Source organism: Podospora pseudoanserina, chromosome 1 (assembly GCF_035222485.1).
Source record: "Podospora pseudoanserina strain CBS 124.78 chromosome 1, whole genome shotgun sequence".
Lineage (NCBI taxonomy): Eukaryota > Fungi > Ascomycota > Sordariomycetes > Sordariales > Podosporaceae > Podospora > Podospora pseudoanserina.
In genome coordinates, this window is record NC_085920.1 from 50,425 (window position 1) to 76,520 (window position 26,096).

General features: G+C 53.9%; 10 protein-coding genes across 10 annotated transcripts; 3 read left to right on the forward strand and 7 right to left on the reverse strand.

Moving 5' to 3' along the window:
* Window positions 1-378: 378 nt before the first annotated feature.
* On the reverse strand, window positions 379-3,265 carry QC764_100830 (uncharacterized protein; the record flags this gene model as incomplete). Its single annotated transcript, XM_062941304.1, has 4 exons — window positions 2,034-3,265; window positions 864-1,978; window positions 635-808; window positions 379-583 (listed from the first exon to the last, which is right to left on the reverse strand). Exons 1-4 carry the CDS (start codon window positions 2,136-2,138, stop codon window positions 379-381), a joined length of 1,599 nt encoding a protein of 532 aa, XP_062804048.1. The 5' UTR covers window positions 2,139-3,265.
* A 428-nt stretch (window positions 3,266-3,693) lies between these two features.
* Window positions 3,694-5,187, forward strand: QC764_100820 (uncharacterized protein; the record flags this gene model as incomplete). The annotated part of the gene is made up of 3 exons (XM_062941303.1): window positions 3,694-4,031; window positions 4,089-4,813; window positions 4,865-5,187. 3 exons carry the CDS (start codon window positions 3,694-3,696, stop codon window positions 5,185-5,187), a joined length of 1,386 nt encoding a protein of 461 aa, XP_062804049.1.
* Window positions 5,188-5,195: 8 nt separating this feature from the next.
* Window positions 5,196-7,426, reverse strand: QC764_100810 (uncharacterized protein). The gene is made up of 2 exons (XM_062941302.1): window positions 6,897-7,426; window positions 5,196-6,840 (listed from the first exon to the last, which is right to left on the reverse strand). Exons 1-2 carry the CDS (start codon window positions 7,254-7,256, stop codon window positions 5,347-5,349), a joined length of 1,854 nt encoding a protein of 617 aa, XP_062804050.1. The 5' UTR covers window positions 7,257-7,426; the 3' UTR covers window positions 5,196-5,346.
* A 1,150-nt stretch (window positions 7,427-8,576) lies between these two features.
* On the reverse strand, window positions 8,577-9,933 carry QC764_100800 (uncharacterized protein; the record flags this gene model as incomplete). Its single annotated transcript, XM_062941301.1, has 2 exons — window positions 8,577-9,088; window positions 9,138-9,933. 2 exons carry the CDS (start codon window positions 9,931-9,933, stop codon window positions 8,577-8,579), a joined length of 1,308 nt encoding a protein of 435 aa, XP_062804051.1.
* A 1,804-nt stretch (window positions 9,934-11,737) lies between these two features.
* QC764_0000250 (uncharacterized protein) lies at window positions 11,738-12,367 on the forward strand (the record flags this gene model as incomplete). The annotated part of the gene is made up of 2 exons (XM_062939671.1): window positions 11,738-11,966; window positions 12,312-12,367. The coding sequence occupies 2 exons, from the start codon at window positions 11,738-11,740 to the stop codon at window positions 12,365-12,367; spliced, it is 285 nt and encodes a 94-aa protein (XP_062804052.1).
* An 849-nt stretch (window positions 12,368-13,216) lies between these two features.
* Window positions 13,217-15,710, forward strand: QC764_100790 (uncharacterized protein; the record flags this gene model as incomplete). Its single annotated transcript, XM_062941300.1, has 3 exons — window positions 13,217-13,511; window positions 13,566-15,428; window positions 15,487-15,710. 3 exons carry the CDS (start codon window positions 13,217-13,219, stop codon window positions 15,597-15,599), a joined length of 2,271 nt encoding a protein of 756 aa, XP_062804053.1. The 3' UTR covers window positions 15,600-15,710.
* QC764_100780 (uncharacterized protein) lies at window positions 15,711-17,135 on the reverse strand. The gene is made up of 2 exons (XM_062941299.1): window positions 15,966-17,135; window positions 15,711-15,909 (listed from the first exon to the last, which is right to left on the reverse strand). Exons 1-2 carry the CDS (start codon window positions 17,111-17,113, stop codon window positions 15,777-15,779), a joined length of 1,281 nt encoding a protein of 426 aa, XP_062804054.1. The 5' UTR covers window positions 17,114-17,135; the 3' UTR covers window positions 15,711-15,776.
* Window positions 17,136-17,438: 303 nt separating this feature from the next.
* QC764_100770 (uncharacterized protein) lies at window positions 17,439-18,921 on the reverse strand (the record flags this gene model as incomplete). The annotated part of the gene is made up of 3 exons (XM_062941298.1): window positions 17,439-18,013; window positions 18,070-18,616; window positions 18,679-18,921. The coding sequence occupies 3 exons, from the start codon at window positions 18,919-18,921 to the stop codon at window positions 17,655-17,657; spliced, it is 1,149 nt and encodes a 382-aa protein (XP_062804055.1). The 3' UTR covers window positions 17,439-17,654.
* A 2,086-nt stretch (window positions 18,922-21,007) lies between these two features.
* On the reverse strand, window positions 21,008-22,792 carry QC764_100760 (uncharacterized protein; the record flags this gene model as incomplete). The annotated part of the gene is made up of 1 exon (XM_062941297.1): window positions 21,008-22,792. One exon carries the CDS (start codon window positions 22,790-22,792, stop codon window positions 21,008-21,010), a length of 1,785 nt encoding a protein of 594 aa, XP_062804056.1.
* A 308-nt stretch (window positions 22,793-23,100) lies between these two features.
* Window positions 23,101-25,060, reverse strand: QC764_100750 (uncharacterized protein; the record flags this gene model as incomplete). The annotated part of the gene is made up of 2 exons (XM_062941296.1): window positions 23,101-23,689; window positions 23,742-25,060. 2 exons carry the CDS (start codon window positions 25,058-25,060, stop codon window positions 23,422-23,424), a joined length of 1,587 nt encoding a protein of 528 aa, XP_062804057.1. The 3' UTR covers window positions 23,101-23,421.
* Between the last annotated feature and the right edge of the window lie 1,036 nt (window positions 25,061-26,096).

Below are 26,096 nucleotides of genomic sequence, written 5' to 3' on the forward strand. Positions count from 1 at the left end.
ATTTGCACTGATCAACTCCTCCAACTATCGTCGAGCGGCAAGTGATCGGCAGCAAATCAGAGATCCCGTTTCACAAATCAAGTGATCCCGGCCGGTGGGCGAACAACAGCCTGAAGGACCTCTGCCACTTCACCACGTCGTGCCTCTGAGCTCATCCTCCGAGATGTAACCCCCCTGAAAGGCTTCTCTTTGATTTGAAATAATGTTTACTATGATCCAATCAATCAGCAGTGTTTGGAAACAGGCAGAAAACCTACAACGGAGACAACACCAAGCAGGAAGGTCGTCAAAGCGTGGACAATGAATCAAACATGCTCATTCATTCATCATTGAGTTCCTAATGAGTTTCTACCACTTGCAACAACATCCTGCCCGGGTCTAAATGATTTCTTTTTGCTGAACCTTGGTGTCCTTTTCGGATGTCTCTTGGACATCATCTCCATCCACCGACGCCTTCTCTGGGGCCTCGGTCACGCCAAACAGTTGGTCCATGGCCTCGAGAGAGACGCCCTTGGTTTCTGGGATGAAGAACCAGACAAACACAAACATGGAAAAGCAGAAGCTGCCAAAGATGAGGTATGTTCTAAATTTTCGGTTAGTAATCATTTGACTGGTCATATCAAGAGACGCCTACCCATAACCGTCACTTCCGACAGTCACCAACATGGTTGGTACAGCACGGGCAACAACAAAGTTGAAGAGCCATTGAGTGGCGGCAGCGTACGAGACGTTGAGAGACCGAAGACGAGCGGCGGGAATTTCGGATGCCAAAATCCAGCAAGCAGGTCCCCAACCGAATTGGAAGAATCTGTTGCTCTGTCAGTTCATACGAGACAACCGAGAGGATCAAGGTGAGTACGTACGCAGCAAACAAAAAGATGGACACGAGCGCAAAGTACCCGGCCGGGGGAACCTCCTCACCAGCCCTGGGCGGTGAAATGCGCACATACAAGCCAATGTAGAACATGGCAAGGCCTTGGGCGATACTAGTCCACAACAGCGAGCGCCTGCGTCCGAGGGAATCGGCCATGAAGAGCAGGAAGCAAATGCAGCTGACCACCTTGACAATACCATAGATGCCAGTGCTGAAAAGCGAGGTAGAAGTGCCAGTCAGACCGAGGTTCTGGAAGATGGTTGGTGCGTAGGTGTTGATGGCGTTGGTGCCCGTCATTTGCTGGCAAATCATCAAGGTAATGCTGATAAGTACGCGCTTGCGGTTACCAGGGATTGTCCACATCTCCTTTTGCAACTTCCAGTAGGTGGCATCGCCAATGAGGCGCCGATCCTGCTCCAGCTGGTCGACGATTTCTTGAAACTCCTCTTGGACGTACGGGTGTGTGGGTGGCAGGTTGCGGATGTTGGACAAGATGCGCTTGCAGTCCTCCCATCTGTCCTGTCGTGCCAGCCAACGAGGCGACTCGTGGCAGAGAAGCATGCACCCACACAGGAGCGCAGCAGGTAGGGCCTGAATGGCGAGCGGAAAGATGTACATGATAGGGCCATCCGGGAAGTGAATCGAGACGGAATAGTTGATCCAAAAGGCAATCATGCCCCCCGTGACGATAAACAGCTGGTATAGGCCGGTAAGGAGTCCACGAATGGCGCGGGGCGAGTTCTCGGACACATAGATCGGGTTCACGGCTGAAGCAGCTCCAACACCAACACCAGCCACGAATCGACCGACGTACATGGCCGCCAGCTTCCCAGAGGCAGCAGCTTGCATGATGACACCGATGATAATAACCAGAGAGGTTGCGATGAGGCACCATTTGCGGCCGAATCGATCTGTGAGAGGCGAAGCGATGAGCGCACCGAGGAAGCAACCAGCTTGAAGGGTCGAGACGATGTTGGCGGCGAGATTGGCGGTAGCGACGGAATTGCGGTCACCGAGGCCAAAGTCTCGAACGAAGGGGGGCAGGACGATAACACCGCCGATGACTGAAGAGTCCCAGCCAAAAGACATGGCACCAAAGCAGGCCTATACACAACATCGTGGTAAGTGTCTGATCAAGCCAGATAAACAAAAGTCTTACCGAACAAGCAAGCAGGTACACCCTCCATCCGTAGATCTCGGCAGGATCCGTGGCCATGGCCTCGTTCCGCACGATCTTGCGGAGGATCTTTTGTGAAAGACCCATGGTGGGCAGCGATCTGACGGTGATCCTCGTGATTTGAATGAGATGCAATCAAGCCTGGAGTTGAGAGCTCAGCTCCTGGCGTTTGCTGCTAACAAGCAAAAGGAAAACAGCACCGCGAGGACCAGATTGCAACAAGAGACTGGAACACGACGGGATGCTCCATCCCGGGCCTTTTTGTAGTTGCACCGCAGCCATCTAGGATCTGGACGGGTGAACGGGTCTGTCTCTGGCTTGTTTCTCGCCTGATTGGCGAATGTGTTGGCTCCCATGCCTGCTGCCACCGTCTGGGGATGCGGAGAAGCAGCCTCTCAAGGAGATCATGGGGCGACTGTGCACTCGGGATACAGAAAAAGTCTTGCAGCGAATGGTGTGTGAGAGCAGGGGGGCTAGAGCAGGCGAGAGATGGACGCATGTCGTTGGATGGGCATCTGTAGAGGCTGGTCTGCCATGCTTTCGCTACCTTGCACTGGCACGGTAAAGCCCCAAGGTTGTCCTTTTTTCCACCAAGAAGAGGAGGTTGAGGTTGCGGCCAGAGTGGGTGCTGCTACAAAAAGCCGAGTACATATAAACAACGGTTTTCTTGTCCCGTTGCCAAGACGGCAACTTTGAGCGCCAGAGATCTCTTGAGTCTTGGCCACGGACGCGATATTGAAGGGGAGATATCTGATGGCTTGAGAGAGAGAATGCGTTGTGAGCATGGAATTTGACGTTGAGATGCTGAGGTCTATGAATTCCGAGACGATCTTTGAAGGAGACATTAACTGAGGGTCTCATCATGCCAATCGGGAAAGGTGAAGATAAGGTATGGTCGCTTCCAGTGCCGCTCGGTATTAGCCTATTCGTAGTATGGCAGTTGGAGTAGTTCAAGGGTCGGGATGTTCTCGGTGGTGTGCGACCGACTTGGCTCTCTTGGCTGAGTCTGACAGGGGGTGATGCGGGATGCGGGGAACCTGGACCAGCTCTTGTTATCGTTGGGGGAAGGGGCGATTAAGGTCAGGTACGACCTGCTCTTGCTCCAAGGCCCTTATTTCCACCAGAGGGAAAAGGAGCTTCACAACCTGCGGAAGGAAAGAGCATTCCCTTTCATGCGCTATGGAAAAATACTCGTCTTCTCTTAACAAAATATCCAAAACCCGACAAGTCGACGACAGGTCTAACATTCAGCATCCAGACCTTCTCCAGTTACCCAGAGTTGCACATCAAGCGGTTCGAGACGAGGGGTCCAATTTAGCCAGACCTCCAGAGGGTGACAATCAAGACCAGCTCACACATGGCATCTTTGCCCGATGCTGCTCGTCCCACAACGCCGGGCCAGGGTGTTGCTCAGTGCTCACTCACTCTGGCTGCCATCCTTAGTGACTTCATCCAGGAATTTCTCCACGAATGAGAAAAGACCATCCACTTCGGACCAGGCCAGTCAGCAACGCGCCTACTATAGCTGATCATCTGACAGAGGAGGCATGGAAGATACAGCCAGTAGCTGTTTACTGCCCGTTGAATTCATGCTGATCGCTTCACCGAATTCCATGTACCCGGTCTGACACCCATCACGAGAATGCTTTCACGTCCCACCTACACGGTGCTGGGTTCAGATCCCACCAACCGCAAATGCAGAATCAATTGTTATGCCTTTCAGCAGGATGCCATCGTCACGTTTCAAGGCTGGCAGTATGCTGCTTTTTGCAGCCCCCTTCCAGATGTCGCCGAACCGCTTTATGTGCACCTCGCCAGGAGGCGGCTCCTAGAACCCCCACACGATAATCCGGGAGGCTGGGAGGTGCTGGCATTGACAGACTACCCCCAGACAGTTGATGACGGCCACAATACCGTTCAGCTAGGCATCTCTCCTGGTGACGGCACAATTCATCTATCATATGATCATCATTGTGATGTGTATGCCAAAGTGGTCCATGTGGTGAATAGTAGGTACATTCGTTGACACCGATCTAGGCTTCGCTATCGTTACTCGTGTCGAGATCTTGCCTTGAAGCCCACCGAGTTCGCCTGGATAAGCTCCCACTTTACAACAACGCTCGACTACCTTCCCGGGCTCCCTGCGTCTCACAAACCCTTCCATTACGTCACCTACCCCCGGTTCTGTGCGGCCGATTCTGATCTTCTTTTTACGCTCAGAGACGGCAAAGCAGGTCTGGGAAACGACCATCTTTATGTCTATTCTTCTTCCTCTGGCCGTTGCTCCTACCTTGGCCAGCATCTCACTGGGATTCAAAGCAATCCGTATATCCACGGCCTGAGCTACCGCTCGGGCAGACTGCATTTGACATGGGTCTACCGTGGTTTTGTCCACTATGACGGATGGGATGATCTCGCAGACGCCAAGCACAAGCAGCAGGCTGGGCCCAACGGAGCGGAGAACAATCATGATTTATGTTATGCTTACAGCGACGGCCTCGGAAAAACATGGAAGAATGGCCAGGGCAAAGAGATTGCGTCAAGAGACCTGGGGATTAGCACTATCGATAACAACAGCGAGGGGATCGTTGTTTTTCGCATCCCTAAAAGATCAGGTCTCACGAATCAGGAATCTCAAGTCGTTGATCTGGACGGCGGTGTCCATGTTTTGAACAGGAGTTCCTTGCCAGTTGGATCGAACAACAGGAGCGGCGTGGAAGCCGTCCACTGGAGACATTATTACAAGGCGCCGGGTGATGATGGTGCGTCTGGTTTCCTTTGGCGTTGCTATCAAAGCTAACATGAATATCCAGGAATTTGGTCTGAATTTCTGCTCCGACCAGTATATGGCAGCACCAGGGGAAGACTGGCTGTTTCGAAAACCGGGGATGTAATCATCATTCTTCCCGATGCAGAAAATGGACGTGTGTATATTGAAAGGGCAACCAAAAGCAGTGGGTATACTGCTCATGAAGAGGTTTGGTCTGGAGAAGGGCTCAGGGGTGAACCACTGGTTGACCTGCCACGGTTGGAGAACGATAACGTGTTGTCGTTGATGGTCTTGGCTGATACCAAATCATCAAATGACATAGATCCAGGAACGAGGAATGTTGTGGTATTGGACTTTGAATTGTAGTCATACACCGTTGCCTGTATGCTATGTACGCGAACTGAATATTCCCTTCCTTTCGTGTGCTCCCATTTCCACTCCGGATATCTTCCCAAACTATATAAAAAAAAAGGTATCATGACTCGTATCATCATCAGAAAACAAATTGAAAGGAAAATAAGTCATTTAAACAAATCCAGTCAAGGTCTCCAAGCTTGAAAAATCCGCTCTCCCGTTTCGCCCATGTCCCCTCAACTTGGCATAGACGTTGATTCTCCCGTATTCCGGACCGGTATCGACCGTCCTAACAATCCACATTGTCCTCCTCTTCTTGACTCCTCTTGTTTGTTCAAAGCCTGTTTCTTGGTCAACATTTCTCTTTTCTCTCGGGACAAAAAGCAGCATCTTCTTACTTGGAGTTTTGTAACATGGCTCGGTGTTTGTTCTCAAGGGAAATCCCATTTGATTCCCTAGTTCCTTTGAATAATGTACAGGATGGGACTGTCGATCATAGCTCTCTGGCTCGGCAGATGGCATGTCCATCTCCAGATAAGATGTCGGGTTCTGATCCCAGCTGTACAAGCTTTCGCTCTGGAATTGTGAGATTTCAGAGTCAAAAGGCACAGCAACCAGGGGCGGTGGGGGTTCAAAAGGTCGTTCCGCTCTCGGTGTTGACTCGTCCCAATACACGGGGTTCGAATCCGCCATCTTTCCTCTGCTGCTGCGCTCGATTCCCTGCATCTCCTCGCTTGGTGGCGTTAAGATTCCGTGGCCCCAAACATACCCTTTGGCCTGGGACCCATCCGTTTCCCCGAGCAAAGTTGGTGTGATCCTCCCCCACCCTTTACCGGCCCATTCAATCACTCTTCTCTCCATTTCCGCGTCCATCTTGATGCCGAGCAAACCGCCGAGATAGATCAGGTGATGGGCCAGCATCTGACACAAGTGATCCCGCATCGCCAGCCAAAGTGTCGGGCTCTGCTGAAACTCCCAATCTTCCACCTGCATGCCAGCCTCGGATTGTCGCTCCATCTCTTGCCCCATGCTCTTGCTCGAGTAACCAACCCCCAACACAGCTCCCAGCACGATCAGGAACAGAACCTGGCAGCTTTCTCTCGACAGCTTCCCCAAGTACTGTGGTGTCAGTAGCTTATCCAACGCCAACAGCATTCTCGACCCCGACATCCTCCCTGCTGTCCAAGCCTCCTGTTGTGTGACCATGCCCGCCAACTTGGACTCAAAGTTGGAATACCGCATCGAAGCAGTCATCAGAAACCTCCGGAAATCATGCGTCAACTCCTCCATCTCCTTTTCCTTTTTTGACCCGTCCTCCGAGGCGAACGACAACCCTAGCAGATTCGCACACATGCCGGCCACCATACTTCCTCCTTGAAGTTCTGGCACCGTATATGCTTCATCCAGCAACCACCTCGTAATCTTTTGGTTGAAAGACGGCTCGTCGAGACTGGCAAACTTGGCCGGCTGTGCAATCCTCCCGAGCAAAGCGCCCATCTTGAGCATCAGGGTTTCTGTCCTCATCTTCTGTGGTCCCGACTGAACCTGAAAAATGTCAACGTCGACAAACCTCGTCCGGATGCAGTAGCTCCAGCTGAGGACTTTTCTCTCTGTCCCCTTGAGGGCCGAGGTGAGGCAGGCTTGGCAGGGATTCTCAAGCGAGCACTTTTGTAAGCATGTTAGTCACCATGAGTGAATGATTGAGATCTCCAGACACAAACCTCAATCTTGAGCATCCTACACCGCAAGCAAGCACCCTGTCTTCTCACGCCCAGTACCTTTTCCTTGGCTTGGTCGGTTAATCTCGCCCTTTTTGGTTTCCCTCCCGACGGCGGTGTGCCCTGCAGCGGGTGTTGTAGTCGAAAGCAGTGTATGTGTCGTGCAAAAGTCGGGATGGTGTTTGATCGTTCGACCTGACGTTGTTGAAAAGAAACCCGGACGAGTTGCTGTTCAGCCGCATTCTCTTGATCTGGCGGGTTGTTCATTGGTATATGTAAATAAAGGAGGCGGGGGGGGGGGGGCGCTAGAACCGGCAGGGTGGGTAGGTTGGTGATGGTGGTGGCGAAGCTAGCTCCTAGCATGTAATACAATGGTTCCTAGCAACTTTCCAACCCCAGCTGAGACTGCTAGACATTTCCCAGGCTGGCCCCAGCTCCTAGGTGGATGGGCGCAAAACGGATCGATAATCTCACACACTAGAGACTGGGTAAACGGAGAAACAAAGACATGAGACAATTTTCCTGCTCTCGGGCAACTGAGCCTGAACTTGCAGGTCCTCCTGAGCCGGAATTTCCATGGCGACCTGAATACTTTATGACTAGTACCACACTAGCAGTGGTGCAGGTGGCCCAAACCTGTTCGAGGCTGGCTGACTGTTACACGGGTTCTCGTCGAAATTCCCCCAAGCCCGCGAAATAAGCATCACCGAGCTCCCCGGATCGAGCCTAGTGCTGCTGGTGCCAGCAGGCGCACCGCATGGTTGAGGCGCTTGGCGGAGCTGCATGGTTCGAGACCCCTGTTTCGCTGGCAGCGTTTGCAACAGCGCAAGATGGCCATCATGAGACGCCGTCACGACTCACCACCCACAGCCCAGCTGGGCAGCGATTGTCGATGGAGTCTTTCCAAGAAATCTTCTGGAATTTCCCTTCATCTGATAGTGGAGATGGGGGGAGATGGGCGTGGACCCTGATCGTCATTGCGATCCAAATTCCCTCAGATCATCTCCACATGCAACCCTAACCCCGTAGTTGGCGGTGGTCGTCCGCTCTCCTTGCCGAATTTGAGGTCAGACACTGATGAAGGCATGGCGAGAAAAGGATGTCCAGATTGGGTAAAAATCACAGCTTACCGAGAAATCATGCGGCTCCAGGCGCGTCTGTTGGCGGTGTGTGTGGCTGCTTGCTGTCACTCGCTTTCTTTTTGCGGGCAGTAGGGATGGCACTCCCACGGGCAGCCAATCGGAGAAATACCAGGATCTCGTCCAAGCTGAAAAGCCGTTTGAGAAAACACCAGGCCAGCTGAAAACCCCTGCTTTGGCCAACAAGATCGGATTCCAGGCGCCACCACCATCATTTCCTTCTCAAAATTGTTGGCATCCGCTCCTTTCGTGTTGGCTTGGTTTTTGAGGATCCGTCCGGAGATGCGCCTGCCGTGACACAACTGCACCTGCGACTGCACCTGCGACTTTATTTTTATTCCCACCTTTTGAAGCCGCCTTCTCGGGTGCTCGTGATCCTTCCTATATTGCAAGAGGCTAGCGCACCTATCTGCATGTCATCGCACGGTCCCGCTTGGCAACACATCCACCCAGCATCCACTTTGCACATCAGATCATCGTTATGGATTGTTTTCTTGATACATGGAATGTTGGTGCCAAAATCCTCAAGTTCTTCCTTTCGACACTAGTAGAGAGACTTCTCGGCCCAGCCCAACCGCTCACTCCCCTGGTCAAACACGATAAAGGCTGCTTTGAGGGCTATATCGCCCCAGATGGTAAACCCGACACCGCTGTCACTCTGCATCCCTCCGAAGCACCTCAAACTACTGGTGTCGATTTTCGAGTACGCGAGGTAACTGCCTGGAATCCTGATCATCTGACCGTTCCCGGTCCCAAAGTAAAAGTCGGGAGTCGTCGAGTCGTTACACTCAAACGTGTATCCGCCTTGAGAGGCATCGTACTTGGCGCTGGCAATCCGGCCATAAAAAGCTTCACATACGCCCTCGGGCAAAAGGAGCAGGGTAGTACCCGTGTCCGCAATGCCGTGAATGCGTGTATTGTTGAAGCTGCCCGTCGTGCCAACTTGGAACCCGGGCGACACCCAGCTCCAGAAGCCGTCGCTGCTGTTAACTGGAACATATGTAATGTTCCCCGTGTAGGCCCCGTCGTCGATGTACCCAAAGTTGTAGCGGCCAGCTGTGTATCAGGTTAGTACGGAACAGCAATTGCAGGGGTCGTGACTTACGGGCGCCAGACTTGAGATCAGCCGTAAACACCGGCGAGTCAAGCCCGGGCATGGCTTTTTCAAAAAAAGTCTTTTGCTTGTAGGGCATCACCGTGTTGATGATGCCAAAGCCTAGGCCCACCAAGCCGTCATTGTCAGAGTCGGCTGTGAACTCTTCCGAGACCTCCCTGGCTGCTTCCACAGCCTGAGTCGACACCGTCAAGTCACCAATGGTGACTGTGTCGACGTAGACATCCCCGCTCGAGTAGCTCTGGTCCCCGTACGTGATCTTCCACGAGTATCCCTCCATCTTGTCCGCCGTGGTACTCGCGTTGGGGTCATAAAGAGTCTGCCCGTTGATCATGCTCTCCTTGAGCAATGTGCTAAAGACCCAGAAATCACTGGACCCCGTGTCAAGGTCGAGGTTGAGCTGTTGAGCGGGTGTGCCAAGGGAAACGGGCATCAGGTATTCGACATCGTATGACTTGGGTGAGTTCTGGACGCTGCCTCTGTCATTTTCATCGTCATCGTCATCGTCATCGTCATCGTCATCGTCTGCTCCCTCGATTTCGGCACGCTTTTGGTTTCTTGCTCTCCGAACCCGTTTGACTGCCGCCTTTAGGTCGTGCGGAACAGGCGCGCCGTACTTGCGCAGTGTTCTTTCAAGCTCAAGTGGGCCGTTGCGTACGAACTTGGGGTTGTGCACCTGTGTCAACGATGCTGTGCCCTTTTGGACCGTGTTGCCGACGGCGACCGGTGCTAATGCGGTGGAAGCGGTCAAGAGACCTGCGAAAATGAGAGACTTGATGATCGCCATGCCGGGCGACCAACTGTGTTGGAGTGGTCGGATACCAAGAATGAGAGGCGAGGATAATTGTCAAACAGAAACAATTTCTACTTATGGAACTCGCGAATAGAAAAGGAAAGAACGCCTTTTCTCGTGGACCTGCCCATGGAGGGTCCCGGGATAGGTCTTGCGGCCGGGACAGCTTAGGCCCGCTTCCAGCAAAGCAGTGCGCCTTGAATGAGTGGTACCTTCTGTTGTGTTCTGTTTGCCTCGGATTTTAGATATAGGTTGTGGTACGCGATGCCTCCTGTGACGGACAAGGCAACTACACCGAGGCTCGATTCGGAAGCATGTCGGACCTTTTCGTGTTCAGGTTTGCAAGCACATGCTGTTGATGGAATCAAAAGAAGAGAAAGAACAAGGGGGTCACTCTCTGTCTAACGTCCATCTTAATCTCATAGGTTTCGTGTGACCTCGTCCTCCGGGCCACACCACGAGAGCAAACACCCTGTGTAGACTTGGCCCGATCGCCGTGGCCATGATCTTTTTGCTGAAGACGCATCACTTCGAGGGGAATTGTCTTGTTTGGTTGGTTTGAAAAGCATGGCACGGACATCTTCAATGAGAGCAACCAAGGTGTTCATAGATCCGAGTGACTGGACGGGATTTCGGGTATGCATACAATTTGATGTTTATAGCACTGTCGACGGGAGTCTGTTTCGTCCCAGCGCCCTGGCCGGGTGGATATTAAGGTCGAGTGCTTGGACCCGTGCAGTCACGGTCGAAGTTGCTGCAAAGCGACCCTGCAGATGCAGTCCAAAGTTTAATGACGGCGATCATTCTCGCAAGAGACCCAAGATGGTGGTCGATGGTAGGTGGGGATGGATGCTCGCAATACCAAGGTGACAAATTCTGGGTACTTAGCTGGCACCTTAGTGTAGGGACATTTTGCGTGTGCATCGTAGGCAAGCATCAAGGACAAAGTTAGCAGAAAGGTCTCAGAATATGTCAGTGGAAAGCCACGTTGAATCCAGGATTCCAAGAAACAACTTCACCCTTGTTCAAAACAGCAACTCAAGTCCACGAAAGGGATGCTTCCCCTCGGGGGCTCGAGGTACCCACGTACTTCACCAGGTTACCACCGCAGGGTAACAGCCATGCGTCTGAACCTCTGGAGGTAGGTATCTGGGTGTCTCGGAGGGCAATTAAGGTAAGCTTGCCCACTCTCTTTCCTAGTGAAGAGAATTCTTGTGCAGAGGTCGCGAAAGGGAAGGTGTCGATATGGCGGCGGGAATACCCGGGTAGAACTTTAGGAACAATTGAGCGATATTTGTGTTCTACCTTCCACGTTCAACACTGAGGCGGTCCGGCTTCGGCGGCGCAGGTCCAGACTGTCATGTGTATTTTGGGGTGCCATTTCCCACTCTGCAACTCAAGAGGTATCGCCTGATATGCCACCGCAAAGTTGCATTTGGGGAAGGTCAAGATGGATATCAGATCTTCCGTTAAGGCCACAGCGAATGTTGCTCTTGTCTGCCAATGCAGCTCCCAAAGGTCAGGATGTAGATGGTGGCACAGGAGGAGCAGGCAAGCGACCTTCTTGTTCCGGACAAATCGACTCACTTCATAGGCCAGCACTGTCTGGATGGTGGGAAGGCGGGGAGGGTGACCCGCATTTCACAACGTTCGTCAAGGATTTTAGCTCCCGCAGCCCACCCTAGTCTCCAACCCCACAACACAGTGTCCGGCTTGTCTCTTCACCGTGAAGAACACGCCCACAGCACCAACATCATCAAACGCGTTGATGAAGGAGGAACTTTTATAGCATTTCGCAATGGACATGCTCTTCCATGATGAGGGGGAACCTGTCCGCCAGCCTATCCAGCCTTCTACTTTGCCATCCCTGATCTTCACGTGGGTTTTCCCTCGCGTAACACAAAATCGTAGATGGCAAAAGTGCGGTGCAGTTACTGGCCACGGTTCGACCCTTGCCAAGAATAACACTGAGGGATCATCTTTCAACTACACCCGATGGAGCAAGAGCATAGAGAAGAGCAGCAGCGGTATGGATACTTTTGTCATCTATCGTCCTTTTGCCTTTTCTTCTGCCCAATCTCAACGTGATGGATACTACAGCGCCAAGCCGATTCCAGAAGTCTGGTCCGATTCCATGGCGTTTGGCTTCAAGGTCGTCCACCCCTTCTCCCGGCCAATGAAACATGGGACCAGCCGAGAGTTACACGTGGAGCGGGGCAGGACAAGCTCATTGATGAGCCGGCCAAGCTTCCTTCTCTTCTCGGCATGGCGGCAGTTGCAGACTGAAGCAATGGCCAAGCTTCTTACGCAAACCATTCCCCTGACATCAAAAGCCAATGACATTGACCATCAAGAAGCCCACCCCCCGGCAGCGATAACGGCCTCTCTTGATGACAGAGATATCGACTCCATGCACACTGACGTTTGATGCCGCGCCAACATCTTATCAGCTCAAGTCACAACATCAACATTCCAGTGAGACAGCCGGCTGCACCGATGGTTGCCCAGACGCCAGACGGGTGCCCAGACAGCTGCCCAGACGGGCGTGAAGCAGCAAGCAACAGGCTAAAGCCCCCAGGGATGTCACTTGCCAGATCGGCGGGGAATTCTTCGCGCCGTCTGCAGCCAGACAGCTTGCGCCATCAAGACCTGACAAGCGAGTTTAATATCATGACTCTCCCCCCTCAGAACCTAGTGGGCTACCGACCTGCCTATTACGGGAATTCTTGTCGCTCCGGCGAATCGACTGACGGCCGACTGGGCGGACTGCTACATTGCCGTGCATAGATGGGTTGATCTGTTCAACGCCTGCGGTTGGTTGCCCGCAGGAGCTTTCTCCAACTTCCAATATGCATCCGGCAGACCGTTTCATCGGCGCCTCTGCTGCTTATCTCTAGGGTGGCCTGCGATCAAGCTGATGGTCGCCTCTTGTGGCAATGGTCGAGGTGGGATGACACACAAGCCCTAAGCAAGTCCCCAGATAACCACCGACATGAGTAAAGCACATTCTGTTTTCGGCTTGGTCCCCGCCTCGAACCTCGGTGATGGTACTGACAGTAGAGAATCCTCAGGTAGGTACCGTGTAGCGTGCCGATCAAGCTTGGGGCCGAGTTCCTGGGGGACGTAACACAATGATTAAATACCCAGCTGCCCGACCCCAAGCGGTTCCGTGGGCTTCTGTCTCCCTTGCATTCCACGATTTCCCTTCAAAACTGCCCCGATCGCCTCTGGGGGAAGTGGTCAACAACATACAGCACACCACACTACACCGCCCGCCATGGCTGACGAGGAGAAGAGGGCGCTCGAGACCACCACGGCCTCGGGCACCATTCGCCCATTCTCTGAAGGCCAACCACCCATCGAAGGTCCCAATGAGCTCAAAACGGAACTGACGGTTGGGAATTCAGAAAAGGACCATGGATCCGACGGTGCCGAGGAGGAGGAGGAGGATTTGTGGAAGCCGCTGAAGATGGAAGCCGATATTCCCTATGAGGAGAATCCGCTTACCATCAGAGCCGTTGTTGTTGGTTGCATTCTGGGCTCTCTCGTCGCTGCTTCCAACTTGTACCTTGGTGAGCGATCTTGTCTGCTCTTCTCCAGACGTGTTGGTTAATCATCATGTTCAGGTCTCAAAACTGGCTTCACCTTCAGCGCCAACATGTTTGGTGCCATTTTCGGTTATGGTATCCTCAAGTTTATGGAAAAGTCTGGTGGGCAGATTCCCATCATCGGCGGTTTGTTCGGTCCGCAGGAAAACTCCATCGTCCAGGCTGTCGCGACGGGTGCGGGTGGTACCGGCGGCATCTTCGTCGCCGCCATCCCCGCCATGTACCGTCTCGGTGTGATGCCCGAGGGCCACTCGCCCATGGATGACATTGGTGCCATCTTCACTATCACCCTGGTTTGCTCCTTTGTGGGACTGTTCTACGTAACGCCTCTCCGCAAGTTCTTCATTGTCCAGGTCGCCCGTGAGCTGAAGCTCATGTTCCCCACGCCGACCGCCGTCGCTCTTACCATCCGTTCCATGCACGCCGGCGCTGCCGGTAGCCTTGACGCCATGAAGAAGCTTAAGTGCCTCATGATCTGCTTCGTGGGAGCTCTGATTCACCGTGTCGTCTCGTACTACGCCATCGGCATCCTGTACGACTGGCACTTCTTCACGTGGATTCACATCTGGAGCGGCTACACCAGCTGGGCGCTCAACATTGAATCCTGGGGCTGGTATTTTGAATGGACCCCGGCCTTTATCGGTTCCGGCATCTTGATCGGTCTCAACCCCGCCATTTCCATGTTTGCCGGTGCCGTCATTGCCTGGGGTCTTATTGGTCCCCTGCTCGTGCACTACGGCGAATGCATCGGCATCCAGTTGTCTGAGGATCCCCAGTGGGACTCTTACTACAGTTTTGCCTCCCTCAGGAACCTCGGCACGGTTACGCCCTCTCCTCGATACTGGCTTCTCTGGCCCGGTGTCATGGTCATGGTGTGCTCGTCCATGGCCGAGCTCTTTGTCCAGTACAAGGTCATTTGGAGCGGCGTCAGCACCATCTGGAACCAGGGCTGCGGTGGCATCAACGGAATGTTGGTCAAGCGTGGCAAGTCCAGCAACTTCTTCGCCAAGCACGGCGCACCCAAGGTCAGGAGCGAGAGCATGGTTGAGGATCCTTTCCCACCAGAGCAACAGGTCAAGAACTGGATGTGGCTCGTTGGCCTTCTCGTGACGGTCGTCATCTCCATGATCATCTTCCACTTCCAGTGGGAGATGAACCCCGGTCTTACCCTGTTGGCCATCCTGCTTGCCTTCCTCTTCTCGTTCCTCGCCATCCAGATCGGCGCTGTTACCGACACGACCCCCCTGACGGCCGCCGCCAAGGCCTCGCAGCTCGTCTTTGGTGCCGCCACCTCGGGAGGTGGTTTCAGCATCAAGCATGCCCAGAAGCTCAACTTGGTGGCCGGTGGTATTGCTTCTGGCGGTGCTGATGTGGCTGCCGCCCTTGTCGGTGATTTCAGAACCGGTTTCTTGATCGGCACATCGCCCATCAAGCAGTGGGTTGGACAATGCATTGGCAGTTTCGTCTCGGTGTGGCTCGCACCAGGTCTGTTTGTCCTCTTCACGTCGGCCTACCCCTGCATCTGGAAAGGTGAGGCCGAGGGTGAGAACTGCGCTTTCGACGTCCCCTCCGTGTCCGCCTGGGCTGCCGTGGCCGAGGCTGTCACGGACCCCAACGTCAAGATTCCCTTTAGCAGCGGCATGTTTGCCATTGCCATGGGTATCTTGTCTGTTGCGCAGGTCGTCTTCCGTCATTTTTACCTGGTGGGCGAGCGTGAAAAGTACCGCAAGTGGCTGCCCAACTGGGGTGCCATCGCCCTCTCCTGGGTCATCCCCGCCCCGGTGTTTGCCAACGCTGCGTTACTGGGTGCCATCATCGCCGCGCTGTGGAGGAAGTACAACATGCGCACATGGGACATTTACGGCTATGCTGTGGCAGCTGGTGAGTTATTTTTAGTGTTTGGTTTCATAACATGTGACTGACTGTGTTGTTCAAACAGGTTTCATTGCCGGCGAGGGTCTTGGTGGTGTTGTGGGCGCTGTCCTTACGCTGGCCGGCGTCGACGGAGCAGTCAAGGGCACACAGATTGCCTGCCCACTCAACTCTTGCTGATACGTTCGTTGAGCGGGTTGTACATGATTGCTTCTTGTGTTTATGGTTGGATATGATTTAAATGGGTGTAATGATTTGAAAGCAGCGTATACCATTGATTTTCTTCTCAAATAATTGGATTCATGATGTTTATTGTGCAGAGAGTGATGATGCTACAGCTATCTTGAATTTCCCAGCCTACGCCTGCGGAACGGCAGTTGCCCAAGGGTACGATGTGGCCAGAGGTATGTTGTAGGTGCCCAGGCTGTGAAAGTTTCTGGTGGTGGTGGTGTTGAAAAAGATCTTTTGCACAAAGGGCAGGATCCCGTTACTGCTTCGGTCAGCATTTTCTTCCACACAAATTGATCAGGCATGCGGAAAACGTACAATCCGCTCATATCACAATGTCCTCCGCTCCTGACATTGATTCCAATCTTGTCCCCCGCCCCAAGCCAGTCATACACCACCTTGGCCGCTGGGAAAATGACGGTTGCCGTCCCTTTGCTGTTCACAAACTGGTCGCCCGTTCCCTGGTCGATAATCAACGCCCGCGGAGCGATGGCAGCGGCAATGGTGTGCGCGTCAAAGGGCAGGTTCTCGTGGTGGTTCATAAAACTCCCCAGCTTGGAATTCGACCACCACCCGGCACCCTGCTTGCTGTTCTCGAGGTTCTCCCCCTGCCCGGACAGCGTAAAGTACCGGTACGGTCCCAGCCCCTGAACGCCAGAAGACATGGGCATGGTGACGGTGATGCGCTTGTCAAACAGCCCCGCGACCAGGGCGGCTTTCCCCAGACGGGAGCAGCCAGTCACACCGACGCGGTAGGGGTCGATTTCTGGGACGGTGAGCTGGATCGCGTCGAGGGTGCGGTGGAAGCCCCAGGCCCAGGCGGTCAGGACGCCAATGTCGCGGCCGTTGTAGATGCTCCAAAAGGCTCCCGTCTTGGAGTTGCTGTCGGGGGCCACGGTGGTGTAGTCGAACTGGGCGACGGCGATGCCGGCTTGGAGGTAGGGCTGGTTTTGCATGCCGCCTATGTTGATCACGACGGGCGCCGGACGGGAGCTGCTCGCTCCGGAGGGCAGCTGGATGGTGGCCCTGAAGTAGCCGCGTTTGTTTTGGGGACCCGTGACGGTGATTTGCAGGGTCGTGCCTGACCGGGTGGCTTCGACCTTTTCCTGGGTTGGGTCGGGGTAGTACCCGAATTGGTATTCTTGGAGGAGCTGGAGGATCTCGGGTTGGCGGCACTGGTACCACTCAGCACGGGATTTGATGCGGTTGGGGGCGTTGCCGGTCATGACATCGCGGGCAAAGGTCGAGGAACCGGCGGCGTTGTCGGTGGTGGTGTACTTTAACGGTAAAAAGGGGTCAGGGAGCGAGGACTGGAGTGGGAGTTGTTGCCAGGTCGGGAAGGGAAAAGGCAAGGGTGCGCATTGGACTTGACGGGGGGAGATCTCTTGGTCATTCTCACTCGATGCTGGTGCCGCAGCCGATAAAACGGCTGCTGTCGCCGCAGTGAAGAGAATGGAGTAACGCATGATGACTTGCTCTTGGACAGGTATCTAGCGATTTGCTCTTCAAGAAGCTGCACTCCGGCCTTGTCTGATATAAGACGGCCAAGAAAAGCTGGGGTACATCAACCTCGTGGCATTAATCCCCGAACCCGTGCATCCCGTCACCCGGATGCTTGGTCCTTGTGGGGTAAAGCCGTGTTGATGATGGGTTGATCCGTATTAGCCATATTGACGCGGCGTAAAAGGTGCCGGGCAAACAAGGCACTCTGGGAGTTCTGTCATATATATCAGAGGCTTGATCGGGAACAAGATTCAAAACACACAACGTGTGAGGGTTACAGTCTAGATTTATCCGTCTTGTGTTTCCACCAACTGCAATCACCTGGCGTTTGTTGTTCAATAAAGAAGAGAAATATTTCCTGAAACCAGGTATTATAGAACCGAACTGGGATGTTGAGAATCAGTTTTCAAACCTGACAGCGCCTTTTCTCCAGAACCTCCTTTCAACCGGCCGTCACTTCATTCCAGGAACAAAAGAAAAGAACATGACAACAGGGCCGGACCCCTAAACCTTCTGGGCCGTCTTTTCATCCTCATACTGAACAGTGAATTCAGTGACCTGGGCAATGCCGTTCTTGCCTGGGTTCATCTTCTCCCCGTTTTGCACCAGGATTCCTCGGTCGCTCTGGTCGTCGTCACCCAGTCGGTGAAGCTCGAGATCGCTGCCGGTGGGGGCGGGCCGGCTGGAGATGGTGATCATTCTGCTGCGGTTGCCACTGGCACCGGTTTCCTTGACGTAGCCGCTGTGGTATTGTCTCGAGGTTTTGGCGTCACGAACGAGAACACGAAGCATGGGGATAGAGGCGGCGATGATCGAAGCGGAAACCTCGGCGTTGCCCCAAATCCAAAGGTCAATGGCATCGGCTATTTTAAGGTCGGTCAGCAAAATGTCCTTCTCTACAGCAGTCTGGGGGACCTACCAAAATCCTCAGACAACATGACATTGACCATGCTGGTCTTGATGATGGCCGTGATTCCAGCAAAAATACCCATGCTCATGGCGATACCCACACCGATCTTCTCGCTGTTTCTCATCTGGAGGCCCCAGAGGAACTTCCACGGGAGCATGGCAAGTGTCAAGTCCATAAAGGCCGAATACGAACCCGAAAAGATGTTGTAGCGAACCAAGATGTGCGGCGCCCAGCACGTGCCCTCGACGAACATGTCCCAGACTTTTTGGATAGGCGTGCAAGAGACCCAGGGAAACAAGGCGGACAGGCCCATGGCGATGTTCATGCTGATGATGCAGAACCAGGTGACCTTTTTGATCCAGCCGTCGGTGAGGTGAAGCAAGGTGATGCCGAAGGATGTCTTGGACCACACGGCAGCCGTGACGGAGAGGGTGCCCGAAATGTTCATGGGAAGCAAAAGGTGAATCATGTTCTCCATGGGGAAATCCCAAATGTGTTTGCCGTATCCCATTGTGGTCATGTAGGTCATCAAGGAAGATTCGGCGGTGATGCACAACTTGGCTCACGCGTCAGCACTGGGGACCTAGACAAGAGAATTGGGGGTATCGTGAGACTTACGATAGCTCCAATGAGAAAGTAATCATCCCACCACAAACTCTGCCTCTTGAGCATCCGGCAGTAGAGTCTCAGAGCCAAAAAGGCGCCAGCGACACAAGTAAGGGTCCAGACGCAGGCCACGAGTTTTGGACCGGCATCGTCGTGAGGAAGGGCGGCGAGCTCGGCGGGAGTGAGCGCGACTGGGGTGGCGAACTGGTCCGGTTTGGTGCCGTCCTCTTGCGTAGTGAGGACTACGTCGGCCATCGTTGGTTGTCTGAATGTCGATCCGAAACTCGCCGGAAAGCTAATATAAGGTGAACGAAACAAAGGTAACGAATGTATGGAAGAACACAACCCCAACTGCCAACGGTTGGGCGGCTGGATCGACCTGTGAAGCGAACAAAGATCTGCAGATGCTGGAGATCGAGATTATCAAGGCAGCCGAGATGATCAGGGGACCGGTGGGAGGGAGGCGGTTGGAATTGTTATACAGAATATCAAAGATGGAAAGGATCGGAAGACACCCACTCAACAGCTGTGGATAAACTGAGACCTAATACCATGGAACTATCATGCCCCCGGGCTTCCCTTCCTTATCGACGTTTCTGCCGAGGGGTGGCCCTTGTCGTACCGACCTCCTGGGCTGGCAAGCAAACCCTGAAGGACAGGGGATTGTGTTGTGTGCAGCCTGGTGGAGAGGGTTGGCTTAGCCGGAAACGGAAAGGGGTAGATCGAGCCCAGAACTATTGTGGATGTTTCGTTTGGGTTTTTGTTTTCGACTAGCATGGTCCCCGAAGCTTCCATATCGACATCAAGGGGCGCCGCCTAGGGTCACCGCGTAGCGTAGGGACTTGACCATTGATTCGTTTCTGTTCTGATGGATCCTTGGCCCTACTTTGCCAATAGTTTGGGATGTTGCTGTCACACTCAAGGACAGAGAGGAGAAAACGTGGCCAATAATTTCTTATTCTTCGACATGGTGCCATTCTGCGAACAGCATCCTCCACGGGCCAAGCAGCGTTTTTGTTTGTTTCCGCTCCTCGCGTGACTTGACAGCGGCAGTTGCACCTCTGTAGATACTGTATGCTTGTTAACATATATGCCTGCAAGAGCCTTGACGAGACGTTTGTGATCTCAGTCACTTAGTTTTGAATGTTACCCTGAGGTCGCGCTGCTAACAACAGGCTTCCCCGCGTGCACGTTGCCGGGACCCTAGTGTGTTGTAGTGAATATCTCTAGTTCCACCTTCACAAGCCACCCTTTTTTCTTTTTCTTCTTCAGGTCGTCTGTGTGGTAGACTTTGCTTGTTGCTTTTCTCCTCGCTAGCTCCCAAGCGACTGGTGGCCCACGAGGATCTTTTCGGTGGAGCCTAACTTGTTTGACGAGATCGATCAACAGTGCTCACAGGGCGATGCTGAGGAGTCAAAATCGGACGGTGGAGACGGGAAAAACAGAGAGGCCCAAGCTTGTTCTTCTTTTTGATAAAAAAGCGGCATGAAAACGGCTGGCTCTTCCCGGCCGAGGCGGACCGGCAACGGCCAACGGGTGGTGCGTCCGAGCGAGCCCCCGTGAATCCCGCGGTTATTCTGACCGAAGAAAAATTGAAGGATTTCGAACCCGGACAACACGTTTCGGCACACGGCAGTGCCCGATCACAGGCACCAGTCAAGCTCCCTCGCCCAGTCCCCCAACCCCGACCCTACCAGCGATTCTCCTTCCTGTTGTGGTGATCTGGCAAATTGTTGCCTCTACCAATTTAAACTTTTCGACGACTGGGCCCACGCCTCTGGTGCCTGTGGGGTACGTGCTGGGATGCCCTGCCCTTGTGTATGGCAGAAGCTGGGATCAATTCTTGCGCGGCACTGTGGAGTACCGATCACAAGGCTTGGGATGGCCTCAGCTCTTGCTTGGGTCTTGATATCAAGATGCTAGCTGATGACAACACCGCCTTCTCTCAGCACGACGACGATGCCGCAAAGACTCTCCACCAATAGAAACCTAACGCGGCATCGCCAGCCGACAAAAGATGGGCCAAGTGGACTAGCTCTACTGGTCTGTGACGCCGGCGTTGGCTCGGTCCATACGGAGTATATGGATGGATATGCGATCCTATAGGAAGAGGGCCGGAGTTGCTTAGCGAGCATTTAAATCTTGATGGGGTTGAAAGCTCGGACGCTTTAATACCGCCGTGCTGGAGCCGAAAGATAATATGCATAAATGTCAGGGGTCGCATTCGGCTGACCAAATATGAGTTCAATATACACCAAGAGGATGCCATCCAAAAAGGGCATGTCCAACTGTCTATGCACAGGGCCAGGTAGATATACAATATCAACTCAGGCAACCACCCCTACCCAGATTTGGGCTGTGCTCGGGCCTTTTCGGTTTGTGTAGTTGCCGCCGGCATCTTGGCTGATGCTTTGCTTGATCCCCAAAACAGACCATCAACATCCAATCCCACCACCTTGAGAGCTCCGCAGGCAATGTACACCACCAGCCCAACAACAGCGATGAGATCCAGAATGTGCACCAGCCACCACAGGTGCTGCGTCCCCAGCGGGCAGGTGTCGTAGTCGGCCTTCCACTGCCAGCTCTCCTCGTCAAACCAGATGCTCAACAAGCCTGCGTTTCCGCCAAAGTCTCCCATCATGCTCCTGACGGTGATCTCTCTGACGCCCGGGACACCCTCCGCTTCTTTTCCCACCGTCTTTTCCCTCACCGCTTGCCTCCACCGCTTCACCTGCCACTCCAACTCTCCACCCTCGGCCGTCTGGTTCACATAATGGTACGTGTCACATCCAGCATGGTCGTGGCCGTTGAGAATAATGCCTCTTCTCCCCTTGCCGCCGCCCGGGGCACTGGAAGAAGCCGACATGCCCAAGATTCCTTCCAGAAAGCCTTTTGACGCGGCAACACTGAGCTGGTTTTGCTCCTTCAGAGTCCCGTCGTGCGAGTGGAATTCGAAAAAGGGCTGGTCGACGCAGACACCGGTTGGTTTGTACAGCGGGATGTGGGTCAAAATCACGGTATAGTGCCCCTCAAACTCGACTGCGGCTGCGGTGTTGATGACATTGTTGATAAAGGTATAAGTATCATCTTGCAGTTGGGTCGAGAGCGCCGGGGTGTCGAGGTTCATGTCGTTGAGCACCACCAATCTCAGCTCAGGGATCAGCCTGGTGGACTCGGTGTTGGTGTCGGGATCATATAGAGTCTTGCTGTCAAAACCTTCGGGCAGGGGCAGCTCAAACCGCAGCTCGTAGTTGATCTTTCCAAACGCCTTCTCGAAGCGCGCCGTCAGATTCGTGGTGATGTCTCCCGCATAGCCAATGTCGTGGTTGCCCGCCACGTTGATGATGCGCCTGGCCCAGGTGGTGTCATTGTCAAAGCGGGAGAGGTACCCGGACAGATCGTACTCCTCGGCCGGATACGCCTGCAGAGAATTGGGCACCTTTTCTGCGCCGCGAAAGACACGGTTCCAGTATCGGTTCGCGCGCTTGGTGAACTCGGCCTCGTTGAGCCACTGGCTACCGACAAGATCGCCCAATACCGTTACGTGTGTGGGGCGAGTCCACCAGTGGACAGACCGATAGATGTGGGCAAGGTAAAAATCGTTGCCGAACAGGTCGATGATCTTGCGGACCGACTCAAAAAAGTTGAAGGTGTCCTCTAGCAGAATATCGACAACATCGTGGAGGGCTTGCTTGATGCCGAGTCGCGACAGCTTAAAGTTGCGAACGAGAGATTTCGCATGGGGGAAAACGCCGAGGTATTCAATCGGAATCGAGGTAGAACCCTCCAACTGCGGATCGCCGAGGGTCAGGAGACGGAAAGGGGCTTTTTTCGAGGGGAGCGCCGGGGCGGGAGGTTCCTCGATGCTCGAGTTGATCGCTGTCGCTGTCGCTGTCGCTGTCGCCGTCGCATTGGCGAGAAAAGCGGGGACCCAGTGGGATTTGGCCGTTTCGAGGAAAGGCGACCGTGTTTCCGACGACGAAGAGGGCGGCAGCGGAAATGCGCAGGCGCCAAAAACTGGGTACAGGTAGAGATAAATCGTCAGGGCGATGGAGACGGGAATGAGGACGCGCAAGACATGGCGAAGAATCGCCATCGGCTTTGGGAAGCTGCAGAATCGCGTCATGACATTTTCTTTTTGAAGATTACAAATTACAAGAAAATCAGAAAGGAGCGAGGAGAAGGAAAAAAGAATGAGGAAAATAAAAATCCGTTGTTGGCGTCGTCGAGGTTGATCATCAGGTTCGATTGAAACAATGGAAACGTCCCAGAAAAAGTTGGACCCCGAAAGTGGCACTTGTCAGCGAGCGTGTGCCACTGCAACGTCAAAGTCGAGTCGCGGCACGGCATGTCAACGGCACATCAGTCGCGGCGGCGGTTGGTTGGTTGGAGGCGAGGGTTAGGGTCCACTTGAAAATAGGAGGCCCCTTGTCATTTCATTGGACATCAGCAAAGTAGTGAATGACTGTTTTATTCTTCTACCCTCGAGCTAAGAAGTTCTTGCCAGAGTGGCCCAACTCGACAGCACAAGAATATCACAAAACACAAAACAAATGCAATGCAAAATGACAGAAAACAAGGAAATAATGAGATAACTAAACGAGTGGCCGCCCAGATATCCAAGCTGCTGTTAGCACAGAAAAAGAGCAATGCAAAAAAGACCAAGGCTCAAACGTCCATCACTGATCTAATCCAATCCCAGTCATCCATCCTCATAAATGCTTTTGTTGATTTTGTTGAACATTGTCGGCAAGCCTAGGCCTGGACCTTGTTACCCTGGAGCTGACCTTGGTTCTGGCCGGAGTTGTTGGAATCAAAGCGCTGCTGCTGCTGCTGCCCCTGCTGTCCCTGATTCTGGCCGGAGTTGTTGGAATCAAAGCGCTGCTGCTGCTGCCCCTGCTGTCCCTGATTCTGGCCGGAGTTGTTGGAATCAAAGCGCTGCTGCTGCTGCCCCTGCTGTCCCTGCTGCCCTTGGAGGGAGCCTGACATCTTGTCGGCGTCGTTGTTGAAGCAGTCGCGGAGCCTGTTTCTTGGTCAGTTCTCTTGTTCTCACGCCGGGAGAGGCATGAACTCACATGTTGATGTCACCCTGCTGGCCAGCGACGTAGAGGCACTTCTTGAGCTCGTCCTGGATTTGTCCCCATTGCTGTCCCTGATCCGAAGAGCCAAGAACCTTCTCAGCCTTTGCGTCCTGCCCATTGGTCATGCCAGAGTTGGTGTTTTGATGCTCGGCACGGCCAGAAAGACGGCCCTGGTTGTTGTTCTCGCCCTTGTTGAGGAGCTGAGAGGACGAGATACCCTTCTCAAGCTTCTGCTGCATCGGGGTATCCTCCTGATTGTAAGTCTTCATTTGGGCGGGCTGGACAAACTTGGTGGACTCGCTGTCGCCCTCATTGTTGGTGCTGGCGCTGGAGCCCTTGGAGGAAGACTGTCCCTGACCGCGGGGCTGGACCTTCTCATGCTGGGAAATGACAATCGTGGGGACATCCTGCTCCTTCATGGCTGGGTTCTGGTGTTCACCGCCCTTGATAGCGGACTGGAGCTGCCCGTTGGTCGACTGTTGGCCTTGGTTGCCATTATCCAGATGGATTCTCTGGTTTTGACCCTGTGTGAGGCCCTCGTCCTTGTTGACGTTGTTGCCGAGTGGCTGCTCAAGCTGGCCGTTTCTCAGGCGCTGTCTCTCTTGCTCGAGACTGTTCTGGGGGTAGGCGTTGGACTCGAAACGGCCAGCGTTGCCGAGGGCACCAGAGCCCATGGGGCCCTGCTGCTGCTGGCCTTGAACCTCAGAGCGGCGGACTTGGGTCTTGCCCTTGCCCTCTTGCTGGCGCTCAAGGTTCTGCTGCTGCTGGGGACCAAAGAGAAGCTCCCGGATCTTGTCGAGGGTGGTCATGAGCTGCCCATTCTCTTGAGCTTGCTGTTGCTGCTGCTGCTGCTGGCCGTTGTTGTTCTTGTGAAGCCCGGAGTTGACCTCGGAGCGGGGCTGGTACTGCTGCTCCTTGGTGAAGGGGATATTGGAGCCGCCAGACGTAGTCGAAAGCTGGAGGCTCTCGTGATTGAGCTCCTTCTTGCCAAGGTAGTCGCCGGACTTGTCGTAGAGACCGTTGTTGCCGGTGTTGCTGCCGCCCATCTGGTTTCCGGAGTCGGCGCCGTGGCCAGCGGCGAACATTAGGTCGTGGGAGCGAGTAGACAGACCACCATTGCCGTTCTGGCGGGTCTTGTCAAAGCGGCCTTGCTGACCCTGTTGACCTTGCTGAGCGCCCTGGTCGTTGCCGCTCGAGATGCGGGTGTTTCCACCGTTGTGGGGGCAGTTGCCGTTTCCGCAGCTGGAGGCGGGAAGGGCTGAGCCTGTTGCCGCAATGGCGATGGTGGTGAGAACGGTGCGAGAAATATGCATCTTGGCGACAAGAGAGGCTTCAACAAGGACAACTTTTTGGAGCCGACTGGAACTGAGTAGAGAAAGACTGTATGAATGCAGAGATGTATGCGTTGGATGATGAGATATTCCAAACGCCAAACCGGGGGAGGGAGATGGAAATATATATCCTTTTCGCTCCTCAACATCCCAACCACGCCCGGGTTGAAGTCAACGAGAATTACCCTCTTGTTCTACAGCGTTGAGCAAACCAGCCCGGCCAGAACTCGCATTGCTGTCTGCGCGAGCCAGAATGATCGACCACGTCAAGAAAGACACCAAGCCAGCTCATGGCGGCTGGGTAGCAAGAAACAGGCAAGCGCCCGGCTCGTCACCCATACAAACCACGTCGTGACCCGGCCGCTATCGACCACCCACCACCTCTGTCACCTCAATCTCGGTGGGGGGAGAGAAAGTCGTGGTCGTCACCGGTTGCAATGGTCCCCCTGGCCTAGGTCATTGCGCTTCTAGACCGGCAGGACGATGTTCCTGTTGCCCAGGTCTGTCAGCTCTCGTGAGGACTGTCCAGTGGCTAACTTGAACGTAACACCCGCCTCCTTGCCCACGTTGACCGTACCTTTCTGACAACTCTTTTCCACCAAGGCTTTGACAGGCGAAGGAAAGAGAAAAAAAAAGATATCATCCCGGACCATCACCAAAGTTGAGTATGCCAAACATGTCGTGAAACCGGCCTGTGTTGTTCCACCACCCCAACATCAGCGTGCAACATCAGGCTCCCCATTTGGGCGGTTTGGCACTGCTTGTACTCATCCGAGATCTGCCAGGTCACTGAATGAGGTTGCTCAACCAGTACGAAATGCCTGTCAGGGACCCTTGCATGTCACCATCGCCCCCTCTTCCACCTCACGTAGCAAGACGTTGTGTCGTGCCATGGTCGGCCATCAGTCGGAGCCTCTTGTCACAGATTCTCCTTGCCGTCCAAGCCAGAGGGCAAAAAGTCTTGTTCCACCTCAAACGTCTTGTCATGCCGATATAGGGAAAGAAAAAAAGTGAAGTG

Bases quoted from the DNA above. Each gene is read 5' to 3' on its own strand.
- QC764_100780 (XM_062941299.1), bottom strand. From the start codon at position 17,113: ATGCGTTACTCCATTCTCTTCACTGCGGCGACAGCAGCCGTTTTATCG. The intron at 15,910-15,965 runs GTACGTTTTCCG...TGACCGAAGCAG, and splicing joins CATTGTGATATGAGCGGATT to TAACGGGATCCTGCCCTTTG.
- QC764_100810 (XM_062941302.1), bottom strand. From the start codon at position 7,256: ATGCTAGGAGCTAGCTTCGCCACCACCATCACCAACCTACCCACCCTG. The intron at 6,841-6,896 runs GTTTGTGTCTGG...TGCTTACAAAAG, and splicing joins GTAGGATGCTCAAGATTGAG to TGCTCGCTTGAGAATCCCTG.